The sequence below is a fragment of the Anarrhichthys ocellatus genome, unplaced genomic scaffold (genome assembly GCF_004355925.1).
Source record: "Anarrhichthys ocellatus isolate YVR2014 unplaced genomic scaffold, GSC_Weel_1.0 scaffold82, whole genome shotgun sequence".
Taxonomy (NCBI): domain Eukaryota; kingdom Metazoa; phylum Chordata; class Actinopteri; order Perciformes; family Anarhichadidae; genus Anarrhichthys; species Anarrhichthys ocellatus.
The window spans coordinates 582143-603796 of record NW_022280112.1 but is presented as its reverse complement, the minus strand read 5'-3'; the positions used below and the strand labels follow the sequence as shown (position 1 = coordinate 603796).

At 41.8% G+C, this 21654-nt stretch overlaps 1 protein-coding gene across 10 annotated transcripts in view; it reads right to left on the bottom strand.

Moving 5' to 3' along the window:
- astn1 (astrotactin 1) overlaps positions 1 to 21654 on the bottom strand; it is a 366216-nt gene that overhangs the window by 183191 nt on the left and 161371 nt on the right. For all 10 annotated transcript variants that reach the window (XM_031874553.1, XM_031874560.1, XM_031874561.1 and 7 more), the window contains 2 exons: positions 20004 to 20198; positions 8949 to 9076 (listed from right to left, as the gene is read on the bottom strand). In XM_031874553.1, coding sequence (XP_031730413.1) covers positions 8949 to 9076; positions 20004 to 20198 — 323 coding nt within the window. The remainder of the gene's footprint in view (positions 1 to 8948; positions 9077 to 20003; positions 20199 to 21654) is intronic.

The window sequence follows — 21654 nt, the reverse complement described above, 5'->3', positions numbered from 1 at the left end:
GAATAACTGATCTTAAACCTGGCCTTATTCTTCTAAAACCATGACTGATTTTATTTTTTGTATCGGTCTACTTCATGAATACAAATCTTCACTCTTCTTTTAGCACTGTTTTACACACACGGAGATGACAATTATCTATATATACATATCTATATGCTTATTTTAGAGACTTTTGGGAACAAATGTGACTCAGTTGCGAGGGTTCCTTTGTAACTGATTTATTGACCATAAATTGAATATCTCTCCCCCTGTGAATCGTAACAGGCACACACGTGAGTCATAACTATTTGTGTGTGTCGGCTATGAAAAAGATCTCCATTGTGATTTCATGAACACCTTTTTAATGCACAGAGAAACAAACGGGACACACTGCTGCTGCAATCACACTGAAAACAATTGGAGTGGAAAAGGGAAATGTTTAAAAAAGAAAAATATTCATGTGCCAAAGAGAATAAAAGTGCACCTGCAAAGTTCCTCATGATAAAATGACTCAACACAGACTGAAGGACACTAAGCAGACAATAAAAGGAATGTGATGCCATTGTACTTGACTGCATTTTATTATACATTGTCTGTTATTTAGTTTACCCCACGGTCTACGGTCAGAACATGAACTCCACTACAGAACACACTTGAAATGCCTGAAGCAGCGAGCGCTGCGTGAATGCCTGTCAGCATTCATGAGGCATTTATATGATGCTTACATCATTTCTGACAGGGCGGTGGGACATTGTCACTTTGTTGAGAAACATCTCAAATATGAAAGAGCTCGCGGGAAGTCCCTTCTTTCCTCCCATCACGCTGTTACGGAGCTAATGTCAGAAATTGGAGCTTTTATTTGCCTCAGGAAGGTGTCGACACATTGGATCTAAATTCATTATTTTTGCTGCAACCGGAGCTCTTCAAAAGTCTCCAACTGATAGCATTATGGAAAAGTGTTGCCAGATGATCAAGCAGAATTTCAGATTGTTCATGGAAAGCGACAGATACGGAAGCCCTGAGATGGCAGGTTAGAAATAAACTAAAACATGGTTGACTCTTTGGATCTGAATAGCTATTTTCTCCTGTGTTTATCACTCAAAAGGGCCAGTGTGGAGGATTTGGCAGCAACTAGCGGTGAGGTTGAACATCGCAACTAACTGAAACTTCTCCCTTCTGCCAAGCCTGTAGGAGAAATACTGATGCCAACAGAAAAACACCAAGGGCCCCATCTAGTGCCAGTGTTTGGTTTGTCCACTCTGGGCTACTGTAGAAACATGGCGGCCAGCTCTGTGAAGAGGACCCGTTTCATTTGTAGGTATAAACGGCTCATTCTGAGGTAACAAAAACACGAGGATTCTTATTTTCAGGTGATTAAGCCCTATAGAGAACGTACTCAGATATATTATATTATTCCGCTGTGTAAAGTGTGTCACGACCTGGCTCAAAAAGTCATAACATGAGGGAGACAAGACGAGTAATAAAAGTAATAAATAGACATTTATTTAATGAACCAACTACTAAACAAACAAACAAACCAACAAACAGCCAGCCAGCCAGCCAGCCAGGTCCTCTACACAAGAGTCAAAGAGGAGAGGAGGCACCTCGCCATGCTCAGGTGGTGCATCTTGATAGCTGGCCATTTCCAGCAGGCTCAGGTGGGGCTCGTTAGCTGCCAATCAACATCCTGAAAGACCAAGTAGGCAGCAAACAGGATACAGACCCCTAGTGGATGGGAGGGGTCCTCACACCTCCATAAAAACCCACCAGGAATACCGACAAACTACATACAGATTTCATATTTACAAGTTTCATACTACCTGTTGTGAGTGCATCTCCCCAGCCCACCAATCAATCTCCACTCTGCAACCCAGCAACTCCAACATGTGGCGAAGCATCTAAGAGTGAGAGCAGAGAAGCAAGGAAGGCCAGCGAGATTACAGAGATATGGTACCGCACATGATGGGAAGCAGGGTTTCCTGGAGGGCCAGTTCATGCAATGAGCTGCATGAACGAGTGGTGAACACCCAGAACTGGAATTTTCCTAATTACCAGCTGACAGAAAACACCGAACAGAACTACCATAAGCGCTAAGCTGTTGCCTCCTAAAGGTTCCTCTGACAGACGTGCAAAGAGGCAACCCAACCACAACTCAGCTCACCCAATCAAGGCATGAGCTGTAGCGCTTATGTTCCTGAAAGGTATCAGGCCAAGCTACAAACTTGCCTGTCACCGCACAAACACAAAAAACAGTTCACCACATCCCTCCTTTATTATCAACTTGCTTACCCTATGAACCATTAAAAACCTACTGCCACTGTGCAGCAGCAGTCTTCAGGTTCCACCTGCAAGGTAACTGGGTCCAATACCCAGACACCCAACAGGCTGTGCAATGCTATTATTACAGAGTCTTGAACTACCCAGAAACTTCAAGAACATGACCATGATCACAAAAACCGGAATACAAAACATGTAGTTAGCAGGAAACACAAGAAACTAGTTTCGATCCGTACAGAATTTAACTAACCCACTAACAGGAAAAACAGCCCATACACAGCCATCACTGCAGCTCCGTCCCTCTGACTGCCTAACCAGAGACTACGTAAGCTTCCCCCCTAGTCTTCAGGTGCTACTTGTGGTGGGTACTTACGCACTAAAACCCACAGGCTCGGTAAAGAAACCATGAACTGGCCAACCACCTGCAGCCTCGGACGTGCCCCCGAGACAACTGCTCTAACCACTTTCACACCACACTACAGAAACCCCCCAACGAACTCCGAAGGGAATCCGCTCTTGAACCTACAGGGACAGAACAACAGCAATTTTCTCACCTTGTATACAGGACCACCCAAACTCCGTTCCGCAAAAACCACCAGCATAACACATGCTCAGTGACACAAACACACTCCTCAGGAACACTGTTCACTACAGTTGCTAACAAAAAACAAACAGAGGAAAACAGCCTACTCACCACACTCGTCCATGTCTCCAAAACAACCAGATTGCACATCTCACTCACTTAAACAAGGTGCACCTGCCCACCAGGCTACCACTGACCCAGAAATCAGTCTCCGCTCATCAATTATCCAGCAGAGCCAACATCTCTCCACAAATCTTGTGTTACCTGGTTCATCAAGTTTGGACGAGCCCCCATATGTCACGACTCGGCTCAAAAGGTCGTAACATGAGGGAGACAAGACGAGTGATAAAAGTAATAAATAGACATTTATTTAATGAACCAACAAAAAAACAGCCAGCCAGCCAGCCAGGTCCTCTACACAAGAGTCAAAGAGGAGAGGAGGGGAGGCACCTCGCCATGCTCAGGTGGTGCATCTTGATAGCTGGCCATTTCCAGCAGGCTCAGGTGGGGCTCGTTAGCTGCCAATCAACATCCTGAAAGACAGAGTAGGCAGCAAACAGGATACAGACCCCTAGTGGATGGGAGGGGTCATCACAAGTGGTAAAAGGAACCCTGAAGAAGACTGCCATGTGGAAATGTTGGTATATTATTAATTATCTCTGCATCGTGGCTATGAACTATTTTCCTTTAACTTACACATTCCTTTTTCAATTCATTTTATTTAAAAAATTGACAGTTTTATTTTTGATCAGATTATTCTGATTTAATTTACATAGCCTGCTGACATACAATATGTGTACCTTGTGTTTAAAATGCATGGAAATGAATATTCACCTGAAAGAAAACAGGAACGCTTTAAGCCCTATTTAGAACGTGTGGTTTAGCACTTTAGCATCGAGTGGCTGAACGTATTACAACATCAAAAGAAATGACAAAAATCACCCATTTCCAGTTCTAAAAAAGACTAATAATAATAATAATAATAAGAAAACTATTTAGTTCAGACTTGAAAATGGATCACCAGATTGTTTTTAATGATTGGTTTGATAAATGAATTTGATGCAACATCCACTTACTTTTTCCAAAGTTTTCTTCTACATCTCACAGTCTTACACACTGGCCAGAGTTATGAGGCTGCTTAGGTCACATGATGACAACTGAGTAATCTCCATGAAAAATCCGCTGAGGAAGTCTGTGAGATATGGTCAAAAGCTCCGGAAAAAGACAGTCGGGTGACCTTGAATATATATATATTAGTGCTGGGCAACGATTAAAATATTTAATCGCGATTAATCGCATAAATTTTTTGCGATTAATCGCATTATTATGGCAAAGTTCAATAATGAATTCAAAAGTAGTGTATTGCGCACTTTTATTTTAAAAGTACTGCTATGTGAACAAAAGTGCAATAATGTTTGGTTCACGAGCTGCAGGTAGCATGTTTTATACTTAATGTAAATATAATTCATACTTTGTTGGCATCTTATTCTGAAAACCGGATGTTCGTCTGAAGAAACCGGATGTTGTCTCACGTTAATGTTTCGCTCGCTCCCGATCTGTGCTGTTTAAATGCGTTTACCGTGAATTTCAGCATATAGGTGCACTAAAGTGTAAGTGTCTGCTGAGTTGACCACGGAGATCTGAGTGTCTGCTGACTTTACCGCAGTGATGTCCAGTAGTCTCCAGGGAGGGAGGGGGGCAGAAATAAAGAGAGAAGCCGTGGGCTGAACGAGATGTCTGGTCTCCCGACTCGGCTTATTACCGTCTTATAAGTGCACCTCATACACAAACCCAGGATGCTCGGTCACATTGGTGGCAGCGGTGTTTATTAAGCACCGACTACGGACCGCTACGACTATTTTAGGCTTCGGCGACTGAGTGTGCACTTTCTTAGCTTAGCTTAGCTGTCTCAGTTTAGCTAGCAGGCTAACTCCGCGGCACTTCAAAGAGAAAAGCGCCGCTGGTTCAAGTACAGGATGTGGGTTGGTGGGTTGCTGTTCAGCAGACGGTCGGCCAGCAGGGATATCCATGTGGACCTGCCTGCTCTGCCTGCCTGTTGCTCACTGGCAGCGGTGGAGGAAGTCTTCGTGAGACTACGTTGGTTGCAACGTGTGGGAGAAGCATAGATAAACAAATGCAAGAGAAGCTAACAAATGCTACAGAGAAGTGGATACACACTGCAGCCGATTAGTATTGTGGAAGATGTCGGTCTGAGGAACGTTCTCAAGGTGCGTTCGCGTCGCGTTTGGTGTGAACGCACCTTTAGGATCGCAACGAATGACGTCACGTATGAGCCTCAAGATGCACCGTCACAAGAAGAATACACAAGTTGTATTAAAAGGAGAGGACTACTAAAGCGACGGCGTTACAACGTGCACCAGCTGTTGCTCTCACTGGAGACTACTGGACATCGCTGGTCACCATAGTTGCCTCAGAGTTACAGCATTATATTGATGAACAGTAGAGCTGCATTCACATGCTCTGACTGTCATGAAGACACAATACACACATTTAGATGAAACGTGCTGAAACATTTTGTTCATGTTGCACAGCAGTGGAACGTTTCACATACAGTCACACACACTGAGCACAGATAGTGTGCAAGAGATAGAACTGCTACTGTGTAAAGGGAATACTGCTGTTAAAAAGAACATTATGTGTTTAAAGTGTTTGCAAACCAAATGTCATTGCCCTTTTGTTCATATAGCAGTACTTTTAAAATAAAAGTGCGCAATACACTACTTTTGAATTCATTATTGAACTTTGTCATAACATTGAGATTAATCGCAAACAAATCATGCGATTAAAAATTTGAATCGTTGCCCAGCACTAATATATATATATATATATACTGTATATACTGTATATATCTATATTCTTTTTAGTTTTTTTTCTGTCAAACAGTCTGTTTCCTGTCTTATTTTTACCACGATTACTGGAAAAAAAACAACTTCAGCACCTGGAAGATTTCACGTGTTTCAACTGCTCAATTCAATTAATGTATTGTTTTTATAATAACAGCAGTTGAGGGAAATCAAAACAAAATAAAGAATGTTGCTGCTTCACCACCTAGAAAAGCAATAACGAGCCTAAAGGGACATGTTTCACTTACGTATTATCAGCACTTTTGTGTTTTTTTTTACAAAACATTTAAAGTTCTGTAATTTTTAGACATGAGGGTGAATATAATAAATAAGGAATATATGATAACTATATTTAATACTGTTTGATTCATGGGAGCTGTAGTTTCATTCAAATCTAAACAACTTGCTGTTTTCACTTTCTATGGTCGGGGAACCGGAGTGGAAACCCCACTACTGAGCCCCCAGAGTACACTGTGTGCTTTCTGTGGCACCCTGCTGGACGCTTTGAAAAGATATTTAAATTCATGATATTACTCTTTAATAAAAAAAAAAAATTGATGTGCCGCTGCGTCGAACTCTGTTCTGGACCCCGTGAGCGCTGTGAGCCCAGGGGCGATGTAGGGATAGAAAAAAGGTTTGAGCTGTGCACAGAGAATGGGTGGGGGGGCAGTGGCTCATGGACCCAGCAGAAGTTTAATTTAGATTAGAAAGGTTTTAATATCCGCAACTTCCAATGAAAAGGCAGTCACAAAATAACCACTGCCGCTTCGTCGCCATCCGGCTGTCCGTCACCTCGCGTGATGTGGCACTGAACCCCCCCCCCCCCCGTTACATCAGCAGCAAGCCATAAACCCGTCTCACATGCCTCATTCAGCCAGCAGGCTGCCTGAATGAGGCATTTCCAGGAAAGAAAAATATGCTGAATTATAATTATTAATTCCACTCTCTATTGTAGTGCTCTCCACCGCACTCTGAACACAAAGGGAAAAAAACAGGTTGTTACTCATGCAGGCAGAGTGGCGGAGGAGATCCTCTCCATTACAGAAGCCTGCTCTTTACAAAAGTCCCGCATGTTCTACAACTTAACTGTCAGCACTGAGGGGAAATAATAAGAGAAGCATTATGGAGTGGTTGTTTATGAAGTTTTCGTTCATTGTATTCCCATCCGACTCGTCAATCAAACATTTAGAGGCCAGCGCTGTAACGACCAGCGCCGTAACGGCTCGCTCAGCACAGTGAGGTCAAACTCTGCGGATAATGAGGCGTCCGGACAGACGGGTAAAAATCGTTGGCCTTCTGGAATCGCTTGATAGATATGGAGAGCCAGGATTCTTCTCTGGCTGTATGCTGCTCAAACATTGCTGCCATGTGCTGCACTGGTAATGAAGAGAGCAGCAAAATGGCATCTGACTGCCCCCCCACTAATGAATCCTGACACACACACAAAAACACACAAACTTCCCAGTAGAGATTTTGCTAATGTTCTATATATTTTCTCTTCACATTCATTGTTGAGTTGGATGGTGAGCTCCCTGTGAGTCGCACTGACAGGAACAGAACAAAGGGTGTGTATGCGTGTGTGTGTGTGTGTGTATATATATATATAATATATATAGATAGAGCAGGGCCTCATGTAACTGTGGTCTGGCAGTGAATATGCACGCAAACAAAACGCATCTTTTGCATTTTTTACAAGATTTTACAAAATAGACAAAATAATTTGGACAAAAACATTTAACAGTCTCATCCAACTCATCACCCTTTACGGTGGTGAAGTTCGGGTCCATTTCATCAGGACTACACTAGATGGCAGAAGCTTAGAGGCCACAGTTTCGTGTTATATTTTGTGTCATAACCATGCTGTGCTATAGGTATTATTCATGCATTATTGATATTTTTACCTTTTTTGTATTTGAGAGAGAACAGATATGTAAATTGCTTTCAATTGCTACCATTCATTAATTCACATACTTAAAGACAGCTTGGTTTCTGGCAACATGTTGTTGGATATCTGACGATGCAGCACGATGCTAACACAGTACAGTGTGGGTCACTAGTACCAGTCTGCTAGTGGAAGCTCTGAATACAGTACAGATCGTGAGCATGAATGTACTGTTTCACTTTATTATTCTCCACTTCTGACTCGCCTGTCAAAACGAACTATGAAACTTAAAGGCCAGAAAATAACTAAAATGTCAAACTACACATCTATGTCTCACGCCAAGAAACAGTGCATCCCCATGACGATCGAGACTAACCAAACAAGTGAAAACCCAATCCAAATGTAACGTGTACAAATACATAAAAAAAGAAAAAGAGATCCAAAAAGGACCGGAAGATAGTCTCCACCATGTGAAATAGATTCAAGGATAATGATTCGCTTAAGTCGACCCAAACAGACCAGATCACAACACTGCCTTCCAGAAATGTATATATTGTTTAAGGTTAGTGAAAGACTGCAGTTTAGGTTAAATAAGGATGAAGTAACACGTCTCATCTTGGGCTTCAAGTCACTGTTTTCAGGATCAAACCAAAGACCCCCGTCCCACAACAAGTGCTGTGAGTCTCTCAACAGAACCATAAATAAGTTGAATCATGCTTTGTCTGCTAGAAGCAGATGTTGTATTGCAGGAGTGGATGTTGTAGGAAAACAAAAAGTAATTTAGTGACTTGTCAGAACATCAATTCCCAACATTTCATATTTAGGTTGACAAGAAAACGTAATCTGGGCCGAGTTATGTTCATTCCTTGAAAAACATTTGCTTGTTGCAACTTGGTAGGAGACAGGATTGCACAACACTGCAGCCACAAGGTGCTCCAGCAATCATCAAGAAAGCTGCGAGGCCGCTTGGATCCACAAACATAAGATGCAAGAACAAAACCCCACCAGCACCCAGTAAGAATGGAAATGATTTGAACCCAGCCAGAACCGGGTCATGGTCTTAGTTATTGTTAACCCAGTAGGATATCTTCACTGGGGCCCATATGGATGAAGTCTACTACACTGGGTAACTTCCTACACTCGCACTAGCCATGGCAAACTGCCCGAACATCATAAATGACTAAAATCTCAGAATGTATTAGCAAACGCCTCGGGCGACTCAAACAGCATTCCACATTGGTTATCAAGCCCGCTGATGTTGACTTTTTTTTTTTTAGTAATGAGGATTTCTGACAGGCCTGTGATGAAGCACTATCGCACAGCTGCGAGCGTGCCGAGTGAACCGTGGAATATGGTCTCATACCTGTGAGGTACTCTGGGTCGGGGACGGGGTCCGACAGCTCCTCGTGGCACTGGACCTCCGTTGGCACCGATGCCACCGCCATGCCATCTGGGAGCTGCTGCTCGATGCCGCGGGCAAAGTTCTTCTGCCTGGTGTGAAGAGACGGGAGAGAATGGGAGGTCCTGTTCAGAGACAGAATTACTCAGTCATCCAGACATAGGGAGGGGAGAAAACCAGACGCAAAGAGGCAAGTAGGATGGATAAAAGGAAACGGGGAGGAACAATGATGAATGTGAGCAAAAATAGGGTGTGAGGGTGGCGGGACAAAGGGGCTACATTTACAGCATATGCTTCAGCCAGCCAAGTTCTTTCAGCGTCATCTTTTTTTTTAATTTGAGGTTAATAAAGCAGGGACAAAACAATCTTTTTTGCTCAAAAAATTCTGCTCAAGACAATTTGAAGGTCACCTACTGTACCAGGACTCACAAAGTAAATCTGTTCTTAAGAAACTGTGCAGTGAGAATGTGTGCATCTCAAGCATATACATATAACATGCACTTAGAAATATGCAGAAACAAAGTCTACATAATGAAACATTTTTTATCCTCTCTCAGCCCATTTCATTGAATGTGTATTGTGTTTCTTTAAGAGTCTATATTTGGGATAACTAATAGGCGGACCGCGGTCTGGATCCGGACGCCAATGTATCCAGACCCTGGACCTACAACCGATAGATAATTGAGAATTACTACATTTTGATGGAGCACTTCTTGGAGCACTTCTAGCCTTTTCAGCACTCAATCAGCGGACCAGGAAACACACCGCTTTGGTCTATTTGTAGTCTCTTTGTGTCTCTTCGTAGACGACTTATGTGTCTTTGTGGTAAACTATATAGTAAACCCATGACGGTTTGCATGTACATGAGACAAATGAACAACTCCACGGATGCTATAAACAGCCACAGTCGTACATAATGATCGTGTGCTCTGGCCTTGTTGGACCACCTCACCAACGTGCATTTAAGTGAACTTTAAGGAAACTTTTGAAATGTCCCAATAAAAAAACAACCGAATTAGGTTTAGACGTTTCCCTCGTCTGGTTTGGAGCGAGAAAAGGCTTGAGTGTAGTTTTGTCAGAAGTTGGCGCATAGGCTATGTATGGCTGTAACCCGCCAGTAAATGAAGAAGAAGTAGAGGTTGTGAATGGAAAATAAAACAAGTTGCCTCGGCCGTCTGACCATCTTTGAGATATAAATAGAAAGAGGTCTTTAGGAACTGGAGAAATTGTACTTGTTCTTAGGCAGCTAGTATTGGCCATGTTTCATGTTGTCTGGAGACAAGTAAGTTGCGGGAATATGCCGAAAGCAGAGACAGCTGATCAGTCATGTGACTTAGATGTTCACTACATCAGAATCTATTGGACAAAGGACTTTCTATAACACATGTAGCTCTTCTTTTCTGCAATTGTAGAATGTTTATTGAATTTTGCCCTTTTCATCATCTTTCCTAATACCATAATTAATTAATAATGGAAATGCACATGCAAATATGGGAATGAAGACCCGGCTACAGGAAATCAGTGAAATGATGCTTCTCTTTTGCTGTGATTTTCATTGACTGGTCTAAAGACTGGGAGTGGAAATCAGTCTTCATTGAGATTCATGAACACAATCAGGCTTCTGCAAAGTATCTTTATACAGATACATATTTCCTTCTTTGTGTGTGCACAGCGATTTAGGCATGAGCCTACAAAGTAGTTAGAAATTTCACAATTTTTGAGACCCCATGTTTGAGACCAAAAACTCATTTCTTTGTAAGAACATGTATTATCACCAAATAAACAAACCGACTTCATCCAAGTCTGGATTTCAGCTCTGAAAATCCCATCAATAGTGTTTGCTACTACTAACAAAAAACAACGCTATTTAAACTTCAAAAAACATTTGTAGATGATATTGTATATTCAAACTTCCCTATAACCTTTAGTTGTATGAATATTCTCCAAAGATATGACCTCACAAAGACAACTTTAATGAAATACTGTGTTGACAGACAAATGGTGAAAGAGGGATGAATGATGGAGGATGAATGCAGGCTGGAAGGACAGAGAATAATCATAGATGGATAAATATGAGCTTCTCATCTGTGTGAAGCGATACCTTCTGGCAGTCATTAAGGGGAAATCAATACATAGTAACAATTATGCAAGACTGCGCGGCATACGGAAGAGACAGAGTCTCATAAAGCACGCCATTTTTCATCATGTCGGTTCTGTTGCGACGTGACTCATCTTCCGTCGGAGAGACGATGTCCTCGTTTGTCTGTTGCTGCGAGTGACTCTTTGTTGAACTCACTCACTTCGTTCCCTCATCACACTTTGTCTCAATGCCAGTTAGGTTCACAACAAGGTTCCGCGATGGAATGACTTCAATAAATCAGGTGTCTCGGGACCAAAGCTGATGACAATACATCTTTGTTTAACTCCCGTGAGGATCCGTAGGCCTCTGATTATTTGGACTCCAGAGTCATTTTAAATGCACAAAGCCAGAACTTATTTTTATGAAATACTCTTTTTTTTATGGCTACAACATAAAAACAATCGCACACATTTGACATATTACCGCTAGCCGTCATGCTACTGGGTTAGCAGCGGCTCCCACTCGTTCTTTGGATCTGTGGATGTGTTCCTAATAAACGAGTGAACTTCTAGACTTCAGTGTTGGTCCATTTGTCCGTGTTTTGTTTTTCATTTGTCGGTTGTTTTTATTTGGCTAAAGGTTTTTGAAAACGGCAGTTGCCGTAGCTGCACTCGGCATTCTAAAATATTTGATAAATGAAATGTTCATAATTCTAATTGACTGCTCACAAAATCACTGCATTCCCACATTATCTCTCTTATTGTTATTCATAGGAGATGAAAAGAAGAATATAAATGCAAGACCTAGCTGGTGATAACGCAGAATCATCCTTAAGCACACCATCGTTCAACTGTAACCCAGAACACTTCAGCTACCAACAATGGCTGGCCTGTAAGGTTCTGTACCGAAGTCTACCAACGGGACTAGAGAAGTAAAGAAATCATCTGTGGATGAACGACTCATTTGCTGCCGTAAATTTTACTCTCAAATTTCTAACGACAACTTCCTGTATGCTGAGAATATGCCCCGCCATCAACCATATCTGATACGACCTAGAGCATCTCAATAAGCCTAAATGGATGGTTTTCTCAGTTGATGCCCCCTTTTTAGACACACTACTATTAAAAATATGTGTGATAAAAACCTTGCTCTGTAATACACACTACAACAGCTGTTAACCCTTTGACACACGCCATGGGTCAAAAGTGACCCGACGGAGTTTTAATTGTAAATATCTTTGCAATAAATTTATTTCATCATTCAGAATTCCTCAATTAACTAGTTTTTGATCATCACAAATTCTTATCACAAGTTGATCATCACAAGTTCAAAAGGGTTAGAAAGGGTTAAAAGGTTCTCCCCTGCGTAGTTGATTCCTGCAGTTTGTTCTGGGCCTGAGCTTTGAAAAAAAAGAAAAAAAAAAGGATATGCAATTATTTACAAATCAGAAAACTGTTGCTTTTGGGAAAGTCACAGCTTGAGAACAACAGAAGCCACCGGCTGGAGTAGGAACAGCGTTGGAGCAGTTGTGTCAAATACGATCATTAAACTGACATTTTATTTGCACGGCCATGGCGTGGCCGGGGGTGTGAGGGTAATCCGTTGCTGGTGTGGCTGGTATTAAGGAGCGATATTGGGACGAATCTGCATCTTGCTCCAAGTGCTCAGAATGCATGAATAGATTAATGAGACAGACATATGCATGTGCACTCTTTTCATCAGATTTATAACGCAGCTCGTATACGCCTGATTTTATGAATCATCACAAGCCTCATTTCAGGTCCCACAGTAAATTGATGCAGAAACGCCCTTAAGTCGGTTTGCATAACTACATTTATCTGTACTTATTGGATCCTTCAATGATGGCAAAGAAGCAGTGCAATTTCACCCACTGTGTCATGTGCAAGGTTCTCCAACAGCACCAGAGCAGCTGAGGGGTATTCACAGCGGCCGGACCACGAACCAGGTTGGTCTCATCCAGCATTTGATGTTACCAAAAATAAAGCGGCCTAATTTGAAGGTATACCACAAAATAATGTCATATGTTATTCCATGTAGTCATGAATGAGGAAGTATAAAGAGCACGAAAGCCCACACAAGGGCCACCTCCAGATGAACACGCACCACTACGTTGCCACCATTTAGCAGCCCATTATTGAAAGCTCATGTTTCACAAAGTGTGGGGCTCCACACATGGAGCGGAGGAGAGACGGGTAAAGTGAAGCTAACGTTGTTGGTACCGGTACCATGGATTCTGTGTTTTCAGCTGAGCTAGACTAGAGATTATTAGATTAGGAAATAGAGCAGTGATGCCGTTTTGCACACATTCTCCTCCGTGAAGTTTACTGGGAGTGATGTGATGTAGCCCTTGTGTGTTTTATTTTGTATTTGGCCTGGGAGTGCTCCGATTAATTTGGCCTGTGGTCATAACACACCAGTCGAACTATACTACTTTAGTTTGAATGAAAACTCAACTTCTGGAAATGTCCCCTGGTGCTTTTTAACCACCGTTCTGGAAGAAGGAAATAAGAGTAAAAATAACAAACTTATTTTTGTGCTGTGCAGTGGATCTAACATATGCCAATGTGAAGAGTGGATTTCTAAAAGTAACTAATAAATATTTTAGGAAACTTGTGGTTAAATTTGAGAACAAAATTTGGTGTGGTGTTTTGATACCATGTAGGGAAAAAAGTTGAGTTGTACTGTTCAGTAACTTAACAGTAAGACATAATTCATAATCGTGATCCTGCCTGAAAAAAAAGACATCTTTGTCATATCGCCCACACCTGGTGGGCGCACACACACACACACACACACTTTAGTTATTTGTGGTTGGAATATGTTTCTGAATGTATTACAAAGTTATGTAGTTGAAAAAGAGTTAAGGACGTTACAGAACGCCAAACAGGCTGCCAAATAATAACACAATCAGTGATATTGTTTGTTTTAGCTGTTTGCCAGTGTTTCACTTCAAGGTTTCATCTCTCACTGTATATATATATATATATATATATTAGTGCTGGGCTAGTTAACGCGTTATTATCGCGTTAACGCATTCATTAATTAACGCCGACAATTATTGTATCGCGCGTTAACGCATTTTTTAAATTTATTATAATTTTTTTTATTGAAAGACAAGAGAAAATACATATAACAACAAGAGGATGACAACAACAGTGGGATCCTATATATACATCCTATAGTCAGTTGTGTATGTATGTGTGTGTGTGTGTGTGTGTGTGTGTGTGTGTGTGTGTGTGTGAACGTGTGTGTGAACTTTTGTGTGTATGTCCTTGAGCCTTTTGAGATGGGAAAAAAAAAATAACAATAATTAAAAAACAACAACAACAAAACAAAAAAACAAACAGGTAAGCATTTTTAATGTATTATTATTGTAACAGACTGTCTCATGTTTATCGTTTTGTATTGGAGATATGATGTCCCTTCAGGGTTGCCATAGAGAAAAGGCGACTTCCGCTTCTGGTCGAGGGGGGGCAGAAATAAAGAGAGAAGCTGCACCAGCTGTTGCTCTCCCTGTAAACTACTGGACATCGCTGCGGATGTTTCTGAAAACATCCGGTTTTCAGAATAAGATGCCAACAAAGTATGAATTATATTCACATTAAGTATAAAACATGCTACCTGCATCTCGTGAACCAAATGTTATTGACCTTTTGTTCATATAGCAGTACTTTTAAAATAACAGTGCGCAATACACTACTTTTGAATTCATTATTGAACTTTGCCATAATAATGCGATTAATCGCGACAATTAAATATTTTAATCGTTGCCCAGCACTAATATATATATATATATATATATATATATATATATATATATATATATATCATATCTATCTGTCTTATCATATCACACACAGCTATCTCTAGAATAAAAGTGTGTACACCCGGTCTGGTCGCTGCACATTCTATTCTAACTACCAGTTTTAGTTTAGTTGTGGGAAAAGGCGTACGGATGTGTTTTGTGCGTACACGTCGTTTTATGCATCTGGCCTCTGGAGTCAAACTATGTGGAATACATAACAGTAATATACAGAAATGTGACATATTTCTATCATCAACTTGCACTAAAACAGTTTATGTGTCTGTTGTGTTGCACAACGAGGAAAAGCAAAGCTGGTTTGGGAGTGCAGAGAGCAATTATGTGTGTTTTCAGCTTTTGGTTTAGAAAAGCATGAACGTGACGAATGAATCTCTGCTGCTTTTCTGACGATTTGTCATCTCTCACTATCCGTCAGATCACGCGCTACATGGAATACAGTTTTCATGGTTAATTTTGTCGGATGACAACATGTAACATTTAACAGCCATCTGGCACCGCGAGGAAGCAATAATTCATTCTCCGAGAGTGAAATCTCGCTCAAAGTTCAAGGAACTTTTGTTGAACTGCCAGAACTTCTAGTGAGAGCTGAGGTGAAGCCGCCACCTGTTTCCTTTGAACGAGACAAAACAGAAGGACGCTTTTGATTAACAACCCCGATCAGTCGTTTCTGTTCTCCACATGGTGATCCCCCCCTGATTCTGCAACCGGTAACAATCGACCCATCCACACCCCTCCCCTCTCAGACACATTTCATTTTTTAATTAACTGAGTCAATGATGGTATTCCTCCTGAGGGGGGGTGGTACATTAAGCTGAGGTGAGCCAAAAAAAGGAAGAGGAAAAAAAAATAATGCCCGCACAAAGTAGTTTGGGTGGAGGGGTTGTCAGGTTGTCTTATTCATTGATCCAGAAGAGAACAAAGGGCACTAAAATATTCATTAAAAGCTGCTCTGAGCTTGTCGTGTGAGAGAGGACTAGAAAGGAGGAGAGGAGAGGACGGTGTAAGGAGTAATGAGGAGGTTAGCTTTTAACATCTCATTACTGGAGTCCTCTGGCTCCCACCGAGACAGGAAGACAGAGACCCCGTCACTGAGCTCTGTGAAATGAATCCAGATCAGTGCTCCTGAGATGTCACAGCGATAGGACCTCCTTCCCGGGCCACCGGCGCTCATATCTCGGGTTGCTTCGTAATCAAAATCCCCCTCATGCCCCCCAGGCAGTTTGCTGCCACTGACGATGACACGGATGGATTTTTACTTGGTCGGAAATCAAATGAATAAGCCGTGCCATGAAAAAAACAAATGGCCAAAACAAGTCTGTGTGTGAAGCAGGAGGAGAAGCTTCAAAGAACGAGAGGCATCCAGGGATGCTGAGCTTGAACGATGAACCGTGAGGAAGACGTGCCGGGTGGAGAGATTCAAACCTCCTCTGAGTTTGTGCCACAGGTCTCATGAGCTGTGAGGGTTTGGCTGTCCAGTCAGTACACCGAATGCAGCCATGCGTTTGTTTTAGTGCGTTAGCATCGTAGACTGTAGTCACAGTGACCCATTGGTTTGTGGACTGCTGTTTTCAAAGCCTTGAGTTTGGCTTTTTGGCTGTCGTCATCTTGGTTTTATGATGTCGCCATCTTGTTTTCTTGCAACTAAAAGTGAGTGGGTGGAGCTAGTCAAACGAACGCTGACAAGGACATTTTTTTGGTGACCAAAATGTTACAATTAACTGTCATGATCTGAAAACTCCGAGACCAGACAACGCCATGGTAACAACCTGTCAATCACAGTAAGCCCCGCCCTAAAGCATACTCTATTTAATGGTATCTGACTCTAAATGGACCATAATTTACTAAATGAACATCATGCTGTATTGAAGAAGATTTGAAACTAGAGATTGAGACCATAAACTCATGTTTACAATGTTTACTGAGGTAATAAATCAAGTGAGAAGTAGAGTCATTTTCTCATAGACTTCTATACACCCAGAGGAGTCGCCCCCTGAAGGACATTAGTGAGAATGCAGGTTAAAGGCACTTTGGCATTGGCTTCACGTTTGTGTATGTGTGTGTTTTGCCACTGGGCACCTGCTCACACCGCTTGCTGCTTCCCTTTTATTCTCCATCTTTCTGTTGTTGTTGTTCCAGACAGAACAAATACCAAAACCTAGCAGGGGCCACGGAGAAGACCCATTTAGTTTCCCCCCCCATGCGGGTCTTTTCCCACCCACAACTAAATAAAACATTAGTAGTCAAATCTTTCTCCTGGAGGGATAGTTTCTAGTTATCTGCACAAGGAGGAGGTTTTGAGCGAGGAAGAAAATAAAAATAAGTAAAAGTAAAATATGTTTTAGTAAAGATGACGGTAGGAGTATGGAGGAAGAGGAAAACAACAAACCTCCACTGATGGTGACACAATATTCAAATGTGACTTTTCATCATCACTGAATGACGGAGACAGATGCTTTGCGCCGCTCCAGAGCAGCGGGGGAGGGGCTTTTGTAGAAGTGCCAGTGAACATCACATGAAGGTTTCCTTACTGTCCCTCCCTCCCTCTCGCTTCACTCAAGGGCAAACAGTACATCTAAAGAGGATATGGGAGGACACAGGCCCCAGTGCTGTCTCGCTTGCATAATAGTTAGTGACTAAGTCAATGCCTGTTGAAGGCTGCGCATAGCAACTTTGCACTTTTGCCTCCAGTGGCTGTGAGATAAAACTGAATTTCCTAAAGTTTTCTAAAGCTTGTTTTTCTGTCGAGCGGTCATTTGACAGCTGCAGCGTCAGTTTAACTGCACACCCCTTTGGTCCTCAGCATGGAGTAAAGGGAGTGGGAGTGATTAAGAGATCCAGCCACTGAGTCCAGTGTTTAGGACAGCCTATTCAAAGCCTCAGAGATTTCTCAAAGAAGAATTACATCTGAGCCAATACATCTACTCTGCAGCATTTAAAAACTCTTCCCTCCTGCGTTTTTTTGCTTATATTTGAAGAGTGCTTTAGCAATTTATTTGATGGCTCTTGCAAGAGACAGATTTTTTTATTTTTCAGAAAGGTCAGAGTGGATGTAACAGAAGCCCTGACTTTTAGTCCCAAGTATGGGTGAAGCTACAATAAGGCTAGATCCTACATTTCCCATAATTAGCTGGTTCCATTTTGGACCCAATCACAATTTTGCAAAAATATTCACATATCTACTGTGAGTACCACGTCTCTATTTGTTAGGAAAGAGCAATTCCCAAAATCTAGAAACAAATCCTTGGAATGGAACAGGTGAAGAATTGGCAAAAAACTCATGCACAGAAGTATTTGTCTGTTTTCTCAGATTGAGCAGTACTCCCTCTGACCAGAAAATTGACAGGTACGATTGGTGGTGTGCCCTTTTAACCTTTGACCTACAGCATGCATCCATTGGACACAGGTCCTCGGGTACAGATTTACCACCACCTACAAGCAAAGTACTGCCAGAGGCTGTCTTCCACCGTTTCCATGCTTTCATTTGTGTTTTTCGTTGTGAGATAAATGTCTGGACTGAGTGCTTCACTGACTTTGAACCCCTGACGGATCTCCGGTGTTCATTTGCGATGCTCTCTTCCTTCCGCATCCCATCGTTCATCTGGTCTAATGTGATTCAATTTGAGCACACTGGCTCCTGGTCAGTTTTAATTAATTTGCTCTCATCTCGTAGAATTAGGCCTTGCATTAACCATGCCTCCCAAAAGAGTAGCCCTTCCTCTTCCACCACCTTATCTGCACAGGAAGCATTTAGTGCTCTTCAAAGTCTGCCTCAGACCCCGCTTTTCATTCACAAGCACGTCCAAATGAGATCAGAGCTTTTGAGATTCAGATTCTTGATGATATTAGCTTTCCTGCCTCACCCGTCCCTCCCTCCCTTTCTACAACTCCGGTGGTGGATCCCTACAGTGAGTGGGGGAGTTGCCTGGGGTCGGCGGAATCCACGCTCGGCCAAAATTAAATTCCTGGACTGCAGATGACTTTGCTGACCTTCTGGCTTCCTGCGTTCAGTGGAAGTGATTGCAGCATGCAGACAGCAATAACTAACCACCTTCAAAGTACTCTACCATCCACATCAAACCACGTGCAAATGAAAGGAATACGACATACATTTGGACCCATGCGGCTACTTATTCCATAAGCCTCTCCAAAGAGGTCAGCTTGTAGTTTCTTTCGTATCTGTACTCAGAGTGCCTGAGATGAGGTGAACTGTCTCATGTTTTATGAAGGTTTTATTAATTTTAAATTTAATTTCGTCTGGCTGAGATTAGTAATTGAATGTCTCAAAATGCTTTTCAATTACACCACAGCAAAAGTGAAGTCTGGCTTTTGCCCCTCTGTTTATTGGCCACTGACAAACAATATTTTGCCAAAAACTTAAGTGTCAACTGAAATTTGCTGAACATGTCAAGACAGATATTCAGCCCGGCTACTTTCACCAGATCCTCCTCCTCATCCTGCGGCTGGGAATAGTTTTGCTCAGTGAACTGCTGTTGTTCGGCCCCTCAGGTGCTCTGAACGATGCTAGTTTCACCTCGTTCAAGTCTCCAACGTGGAGTCATGTCAGCAGACTCTCTTGGGTGTTTTAAGTCACAGCTCAATACCCATCTTTTTTCTGAGGGCTTTTGTGCGTCAGTCGTCTACCCTATTTTGAGCTATGATGCTTGTATTGTTTTGTCATAATTGTACTATTCTCTCCTGTGGTGAAGTTCATGTTGTACTCATATTTTGTTGTCCTTTTGAAAGACACTTTGTAACCTAGGATTTGAATGGTGCTTTACAAATAATGTTTTACTTACTTGTGTGATTTAAACCATATGAACCTGAGAGAGTCTGAAAGGTTGGAATGCATAGCGCTTAGAAAACCAATACCACTGTCAACAATAACTGCAGTGTTGCATCAGGGGTTGTGGTATGATGCAATGCACCGTAGCTGTCTGAATAGGAGCAGAATTAAATACGAGGCAGCATGCGTCCCTGTGGAAGACAGGGACGCAGTGAATACCTTTTGCTCGGGTGCTAGCGGTTCCCTTGCTGAGATACAAAAGGCTGAACAATGTCTCTCATGCTCCACTTAACAACCAGCCTGTGTGTTTACCTGAATGTGGCCTTGAGGATCTGTCCGGAGGTGCTCTCTTTGGTGTGGTTGTTGTATCCGTAGAAAAGGTCTCCGAACACAGTCTGGTTGGCGGGGATGTCCGCCGCCTCGGCGCAGTCGATCCCCTCAGTGCAGGCCTCGGACAGCGGCAGGCACGACCTCCCATCTGGACCACGCTTGTAGTCCTCGATGCACCTTAAGGGACACGGGTTCAAGTCATTTATTTGGTTCATGCTCTGCTCTTGCATTTCTTAAATTCCTTATATCATAGTTCTTTGAGGTGAAATAATACCGTTAGTTTTCTGAATCTCAAACTTTGAAGCACATTTGTTATGATGGTTGCTGGCTTGTCAACTTAAAAGTTCTGAATCTAAACCTCTGGAATGCAGGAGTGTGAGGCAGTATGTACAGTCAGTGTGTGACACAGGAGACCCTTTGAAGCGGTCGTCCATCTGGAATGTGTGCGACAGAACAGAAACTCATTCGACTAATTTACAATCGGCCACGTTACGACAGGCATTACAATCAAAACATCCTCAACCTTCATTTAGCAGCAGTTTGGGATTATTATCACAAGAAGAATTATGCAACTGTTAACATATTTGAAAAGCCGATGTAACAGTTTAATATCATGCCACTAATGGATCCTAGGAAAGTTGGGTCAACGTGAAAACTGTTATAGAAAACTAGGCAAGTTTAAGTAGAAGTCAAATGTAAATGAATAAAAGACAATAACTCTAAAGCACATCAACAACAAGCAGCTGCACTGCTCTATTTCATCCTTTCATTGAAAACGGTTGAAATGTATCTTCTTTAACTGCTCTCTTGTAATAAAGAAAATAATCAATTTAGATTACACCTGAAGCCTGAGAGTAAGAAAAACATTCTGCTGATCCATTTTCAAAGTCTTGAAGTGAAGTCTTTTCTCGCCTGTGTTCATGACTGCAGGTGAAAAAAGGTGTTGCCAGAATAATCTTTCTAAATTCTTTTTTTTCCACATGTGAAATTGGTAAATAACTAAAAAAGTTCTGTCAGAATCATTATTTTCCCTTCTGTGAAATAGGCTGAAGAGTACCACCGCCCCATATTCTACATAAAATAAATAAAGCAGTCACATTTTCTATTACAGCAGCTAAGCGCCAATTAAAAAAAAAATAATATATATATATATATATATACACACACACACATATGTTGAGATGCACTTAAGCCTCTTAAGCGCACAACAAAACCTGATCCTGTCATAAAAAATTTAAATAAAAAATACTTTGTCAATATTGATGAGAAAACTGTTTTTCCATAACATTTAGCATTAATTACCAACCCATGTGATGAATATGGATGATGACATACTGAATGCATTCCGGCGGCATTAATGTGCTGCAACCGCTGCCGTATGATGCTAAACTCATTTACTAGCAGACTGCCAGCACTCAGAAATATTGATTTCAACCGTGTGACTGAATGGCTACTCTGAGATATCGTCTACTGCATTTTCAAAATATGCACAACTTAGACCTCACAACTCAACGGTGGAGAACCAGCTAAATCAGTTCTCAACTGGCACAAAATCCTCCATCTAAAAAAAAAAAAAGAAGAGAAACACTGAGTCGTCTCAAGGCTCTTTCATATTGATGATGTTTTGACATCT